Source organism: Cornus florida, unplaced genomic scaffold (genome assembly GCF_030987335.1).
Source record: "Cornus florida cultivar Cherokee Brave unplaced genomic scaffold, ASM3098733v1 CherokeeBrave_3.0.0_Hap2_Chr08, whole genome shotgun sequence".
NCBI lineage: Eukaryota > Viridiplantae > Streptophyta > Magnoliopsida > Cornales > Cornaceae > Cornus > Cornus florida.
This window is the reverse complement of record NW_026775578.1, coordinates 39,463,816-39,470,580: the sequence shown is the minus strand read 5'-3', so window position 1 is coordinate 39,470,580 and position 6,765 is coordinate 39,463,816. Positions and strand designations below refer to the sequence as shown.

General features: G+C 36.4%; 1 protein-coding gene across 7 annotated transcripts; it reads right to left on the bottom strand.

Annotated features, from left to right (window-relative positions):
* Positions 1–640: 640 nt before the first annotated feature.
* Positions 641–6,534, bottom strand: LOC132271405 (ruBisCO large subunit-binding protein subunit beta, chloroplastic-like). Of its 7 annotated transcripts, none has more exons than XM_059772768.1 (16): positions 6,418–6,534; positions 5,197–5,445; positions 4,979–5,104; positions 4,656–4,793; positions 4,454–4,549; positions 4,100–4,342; positions 3,779–4,013; positions 3,398–3,567; positions 3,246–3,323; positions 3,073–3,144; positions 2,866–2,970; positions 2,557–2,649; positions 2,386–2,478; positions 1,841–1,964; positions 1,671–1,731; positions 641–1,125 (listed from the first exon to the last, which is right to left on the bottom strand). In XM_059772768.1, exons 2-15 carry the CDS (start codon positions 5,431–5,433, stop codon positions 1,718–1,720), a joined length of 1,824 nt encoding a protein of 607 aa, XP_059628751.1. In that variant the 5' UTR covers positions 5,434–5,445; positions 6,418–6,534; the 3' UTR covers positions 641–1,125; positions 1,671–1,717. The 7 variants fall into 7 exon arrangements, with proteins under 7 accessions (XP_059628751.1, XP_059628754.1, XP_059628752.1 ...); XM_059772771.1 differs by having other exon boundaries at positions 641–1,071; XM_059772769.1 differs by having other exon boundaries at positions 641–1,068.
* Positions 6,535–6,765: the final 231 nt, after the last annotated feature.

Here is a 6,765-nt window from a genome sequence, read left to right as displayed (position 1 = left end):
GTGTGAATCTCTTAACTGTGTAAATACATTTTAAAAACCGACTACGAAGAAAAGTGTACAAAACAAACAACATGAAATGGGGTGTACCAAGGATAGAATGTAAAGATAATTTCATGGTCAATAGACCTGTGGCTTCCCTTTGTGCGTGAACACAATCCTTCCATTACAACTGTTAGAAATAAGTTATAAGCTATTCACATAATCCTTCTCAATTACGAGCTATTTACACAATCCTTCTCAACAGGTGTCAATCCTTCTCAACAGGTGTCGCTCTCCGCGCGTGCTCTCGCTCAAATTCCCACTACTTATGACATAATTTTGCCGCTCTCATACTCCCGCTCTCACTTTATTTGACTTAGGTTATGAGTCAGACCAGCAAATATGGATTGGGACATTTACACCAGAAGGGTATAGAGAATGGAGACATTTGTACAGGGATGTCCAAACAGACTCTATATGGGGTTCTTCTACCCACACCTTGTTTTTTTAATTTTTCCACAGAACTACATAAAAATTCCAGATTAGCCTCAATAGTTTGACACATAGCCAGACTCTACTACATCAATACATAGCACAAAATATTATCACTCCGAATTTTTGCCAAAATTATTCAACCACAAAATATCCATTACCCCAAATATAGTTTAAGAATCTTTAAAAAATAACTAATACACCATCATATTGAGACGATTCGAACAAGAATTATTACAAAACGGGCACATTTTCTCTCATAGATACACAAGTTTTAATGCTAAAAGATGATGCATCCTCCAAGTGGTCACATAACATCACCCGGACATCATGTGGTGGGTCCACACACCCCTCACATATATCATTGCTCATGCTGAAAACCTATCATATGGTGACCTAATTCCAGTTCATGTTATCATCATCAAGTACCACTAATTACCTTCAAAAGCTCCCGGTAAACAAAAACAAAACCCTAACTATAAAAAACCCGGAGAACTTGTAAAAGTCACAAAGCCTACACTGAAGGATGTGCCAAGACAATTTCTTCGGAAGCAAGAAGGATCACAGTAAGGTGACATAATCATTGGCTTCAAAAGACTGCTGAATCCAATTGGAATTGAATCATTCCAAAATCCAGTTTCAGATACAAATCATCTGAATTAAAGCAAATATAAAAAATATATATTTATATGTGGCTAACACTACATAACATCATATTCTTCCTAGATAACTAAATTTAGAATATAAATTATAACACATAAATAACATATTGCAGCATCAAAATTTAATCAAACTACTTGCTATTAAAATTTTAAACTGTTGCCAAGGCAAGACCATAAGCAGAGAGCAATTGTGGCTTCAGCATGCTATCACATGGATTAGACTATAGCTTTATTTCTGATTCCTAAAGCTTGGTTTAGTCTTCATTTGATCACCCAGATTGACGAGAACTATAAAAATAAATGAAAAATGTACCTAGGGCAAAAATCTTGATCAGATTGTATCAGGCAAGATTAAATTTATTAACTCAAATGATAATCAATATCACAGCAATTAGACATTGAATTGCCAGTTCATAGTCGCCGTACTCAAGCGAGCTAATCTCACCAAAATTTAAACGCCCTACCACCTCAATTATAAAATTTACAAAAAGAAAACTCAGTGCCTCTGTAGACGAGACAAAAATTATGGGTCATTACCATCATCAAGGTCAGATCATTTGGACTTTCTCCTGTCACCACCTTCTTTAGTAGCCATATCCTGACAGACATTAGAAAACGAAAGAGTTTAATAATCAAGTGTATTTAAGATAAGAGAAGAGACGAGCAGTAAGACAAGGGTTACTATGCTTCAAGTCAACATCTAATACCTGAGTTGTCCATTGGGTTCCCAGCAACCACTGGCTCAGGCTCCTTGATTTCAACAACTACGCAGTCTGACATCAAGAATGTCTTTGCGACGGATGATGCGTGCTCCAAGCAACATCTGACCACCTGAACCAAAAACGTAGGATTTTTAAGTGCCTAATGCAAACTTCGCAAATTCAACTGACTTTAAATGCACAAGTGTCCACTCATTCAATCAGTTTTCTATTTTTTACTTTTTATTTTATTTTATCTAAGAATGCTAGTAACTTCCAAAATATCTACTCAAACCAAGCCAACTCGGAATAAAAGGAATCAGTAGCACCATTTCGACGACAGCTGAGTAATAGTCAAAATCATAGTTAATTTAAAAAATAATGCAAAGACTTCACAGGTCCGGGTTGGCTAATTCAATGTTGTATCATAACACAGCAGGGGATCCATCAGATCCATCAAAATGTCTCATGAGAAGCCTTTCTTTGGCGACAAGAACTGACAATTGCCATGAATGGCTGTCCGGAGTTGGTATTTACTATTTACAACAACTCACCTTGGTTGGATCAATAATTCCAGAAGCCATTAAATCTTCATATTTTCCAGTTGCAGCGTTGTATCCAAATTTTGGATTCTCACTGGATAGCACCTGAAGTAAAATCATAGAATGTCAGAAAAAATTAAAAACCAACATGTTGTCATAATAATAATGATACCATTTGCATACCTTCTCGCAGACGACACTTCCATTAACACCAGCATTTTTGGCAATTAACTTCAGAGGATAACTTAAAGCTCTCTTGACTATATCGGCTCCAACCTGTAATCAGTCAAGGTTACTTAGCTAGAAGTGCACAATCATACAACTAGATACAGTACTAGTCATCAAAGGTCTTCAAGTTTACCAAGTTTAACAAAATGCCGTTTAAAAACCACATTGTGAATTCAATTTCTACCATAAACCATATATTGTGAATGAAACATATATTTATTTGGACATTAGAACAAAATAATGTAAAATCCAACATGAAATCACCTTTTCTTCATCATTATCAAGGCTGTTCTTGATGGAATCAACTTTTGATGCTAGCCTCAGGAGAGCACATCCTCCACCAACAACAATACCTTCCTCAACAGCAGCCTGAAAATCATTTAAATTGCTGTAATCTTTCCCCAGGTAATAAATGGAGCTATAATTTTCCCCAGAAACCAATTTAAATCAATAATTTGATTGAGAACTTACCTTTGTTGCATTAAGGGCATCCTCAACTCTTAGTTTCTTTTCTTTTAGTTCTGTCTCCGTTTGTGCACCAACCTTAAAATTTTAATCACAAAATCAGTATATATAACATAAAACTAAAAATACTTCATATATCATTAAGCTGAAGTTAATTGACAAACATGACGAAAAGTTACCTGAATGACAGCGACTCCTCCTGACAGTTTTGCAATTCTTTCACTAAGTTTCTCTTTCTCGTATTCCTGCTCTGCAGCCTGATTGAGGAAACAAATGTAATCAGCATTGAAGTTCTAATAAGAGAGACAGACACAGACACAGAGAGACTGACCTCTACAAGGTTTTTAATCTGTGCAACACGTTTATTTACAGCTTCCTGAGTGCTTCCATCACCAACAATTGTGGTCGCATCCTTGGTGAGAACCACCTTGGCAGCATGGCCCAGGACTTCCTTGTCAGCTTTGTCTAAAGAGAGCCCTACCTCATCTCTGATAACAGTTCCTGTATGTCAAGCAGAGAAAATTTGTCAACAACATGAAGATAAATATGGTAAGAGCACACCTTATATTAAATAGGAAACCTATTTAGTTAAAATAAAGAAAATTTGTTGGAATGGGGAAAAAATGCAATGACAATCCACTGGAACCAACAAGCATTGGAGTGCTGCAATAGACATTATATAGGGCAAGGAAGGAGAAAGGATGATGATGACCTCCAGTGAGGATCGCAATGTCATCGAGGTACTGGCTCTTTCTTTCTCCAAATCCAGGAGCTTTGAGAGCAGCAATCTTCAAAGCCCCTCTAAGCTTGTTCACAACAAGAGTTGCTAAGGCTTCCTGTTCAATATCTTCTGCAATTATTAAAATTGGGTATCCACCTCTAATGGCATCTTCCAAGACGTTAACAAGATCCCTTGCATTTGTTATTTTCTTGTCAACCAGCAGCAACTGCATGAACAAAATCATCAATCAGAAGGAAATCCAAAACTATAGAATTCCAACCATATATCAAGAATTAGAAACAGTTGACCAACCTTGCAGTTCTCATATTCAACTGCCATTTTCTCACTATCGGTAACAAAGTAGGGCGAGATATAACCACGATCAAATTGCATTCCTTCAACAATGTAAAGACTGTTTTCAGCACTTTTTCCCTCTTCAAGAGTTACCACACCCTTACGACCAACTTTACTCATGGCTTCAGCTATCATATTCCCTACTTCATAGTTGTTTCCAGCACTAACAGCAGCTACATCCGCTAATTCACTGTCTTCAACCTGTAGTCACATAGTACAATGGATAAATCAAGAACAATATACAATAAAACAGACACAAATGAAAATTTTAGCCAAGCCTAATTAAATAAATTACTAGTTTTCCCAGCTCACCTCTTTCGACATCAACTTTAGCTCAGCCACTAAACCTTTCGTTGTCTTCTCAATGCCTCTGGTAATCAGAACAGGGTTTGCACCAGCTGCTACCACCTGAATAAGCAATACCAATTAATAACGTCAATAAAGCCAGAAATGCTTTGATTATTATGCTCTTTGGATTTCTAATAAAATCAAGGGCATAAAAGGCCACACAAACCTTGACACCTTCAGAGATGAGACCTTGCGCAAGAACAACAGATGTAGTTGTCCCATCCCCAGCTAAGTCATTGGTCTTGGCAGCTGCTTGTCTAACCAATTTAGCACCACAATTCTCTACTGCGTCCTCCAACTCAACCTAGAGAGAGACAATATTAGCTTCACTCATTTTTCAATTAGTGCCTCCATAACAAGTTTAGTCAAATGTCCGATGGGGAAGAATAAATTAATCATTAACCAACAGGAAAAATAGAAAATATTCACATCAACACGGCTAGCGATGAACACAATCTCCATCACAAAAGGGCATTGCAGAATATATACCTCTTTGGTCACAGTCACTCCATCATTAACAATTTTTGGAGGACCATACTTGCTCTCGAGAACCACATTCCTTCCCTTTGGACCAAGAGTAACCCCAACAAGATCAGCAAGCTTGTTCACACCAGTCTGATGCAAAAACAAACGAACAAGTATGGTCAGAAAGCATGCACAATGGCTTTGGTGCAAAATGAATAGGCCTCCCCAATACAGATACTCACCTGTAGCTTCTTCATTGCAGAACCATCCGTGTTGAAATACAACTCCTTCGCTGCGCAAATCTTGAGAGAACGTCTTCTTTGTAGGACTACATTTCGTCCCCTACCAAATGATCTCAAAGATAGGGAAGTACCAGAAGATAACTTCTCTGAAGAAATTGCAAGCTTTTTATCTAAGGCAGGGCTGCTGGGAGCAGCCAAGGAGCCGACAGAGGACATGGCAGCAAAAACTGATGCCATTTACTCCTAAAACTGACAAATTCAAACAAAATTATTCCTAATAGGTAAATTCAACAACTTAAAATAGATAAAAATAAAAAATGAACCAATAAAGAAAACAGGAAAAAAATAAAGAAACAAACAAAAATAAATTCAATTATGATAATAACATGAAGAAAAAGGTTGGAGAGAATTCGAAAAAAAAAATAATAATAAATAACAATTTTAGTTATTTATTAATTGATCAATATTATCTGACTGCATCAATTTTATTTTATTTTATTTTTTTATTTTTTCCAAGGAAAGCATAAGCAATTGAATGATATTGGGTCACCAAATAACTATTCTACCAAATTTGAAGAGGCATAGCAAACATAAGCCAACAATCTGTCATATTCAGCAAACAAAAGTTCAATCTTTGAAGGACCAAAATAAAATTCAGTTTGCCGTTCACAAAGCAAATAATAGCTTGAGCTTTCAAGTACAGAACCAGATTTATATCAAACAATACCTTCACCTTCATTAAATTACACTAGAAAACAACTTAGTTACAGTAAGCACTCCAATAATTTACGGTTAATATCATCACCATGAACATTGCAGCATAAAAATCCACGAGTTTCAGCAATTAAAGAGAGCAGATACTGGTCAACCCAATTAGTAGAAAACAAGGAACAACATTCAGAAAAATAAAAAAAATCATAATTATCTTCAATTGCGAATCCACAAAATCCCAGTTAAAACCCCCAATTCCAAGAAAGCAAAATCAATAGTATTCTGCTATGAATTCTGTTTGTTTTCAACGAAGTTCCAATCAAGCTCTAAATTTTCTTTCCACGAGATAAAAGAAAAGATCACTTAATACCTCAAGTTCATCCTTCATTTTCTCCAAGAAACAATTCTAACTATAAACAGAACCACACACATACATAGCATCTTCGTAAACATAAATACTCACACACGTATATAAGCAAAGAAAAAGAAGTGTTTAAGCGAATGGAATACCTGAAGCTCAGAGCTTTACCAGAAACGGGAATGGATAGGTTAGGGTTTAGGAGAGAGAAGCGGAGAGAGTGGGTGAGAGAAACACTGCGTTTGGTAGAGCGATTAGGTTTTAAGAAGTGAAGCGTAAATAAACGGTCCCATTTGCTCTTGAAGCTTCCTGTTAATCTCAGCCGTTGGATCCTATCAAATGCCGTTTTGTTTGTCCTACATTGGAACACTCTAGAAGATCTTATTAGTGAAATACTTGTTGTAGTAGACTTTTTTTTCGAAAGATAATACTTCTTGCAGTAGTTGCTAGAACATTACTAGCATGGCACTCTTTTGGATTTTTTTTCCTTCTGTGAATTA

What these genes read in the sequence shown, in the direction of transcription:
- LOC132271405 (XM_059772768.1), bottom strand. Translation starts at nt 5,433, where the DNA reads ATGGCATCAGTTTTTGCTGCCATGTCCTCTGTCGGCTCCTTGGCTGCT. An exon ending in CATTGCGATCCTCACTGGAG is followed by an intron (nt 3,568 to 3,778) that starts GTCATCATCATC and finishes CTTGACATACAG; the next exon opens with GAACTGTTATCAGAGATGAG. An exon ending in GAATTATTGATCCAACCAAG is followed by an intron (nt 1,965 to 2,385) that starts GTGAGTTGTTGT and finishes TTTTTGGTTCAG; the next exon opens with GTGGTCAGATGTTGCTTGGA.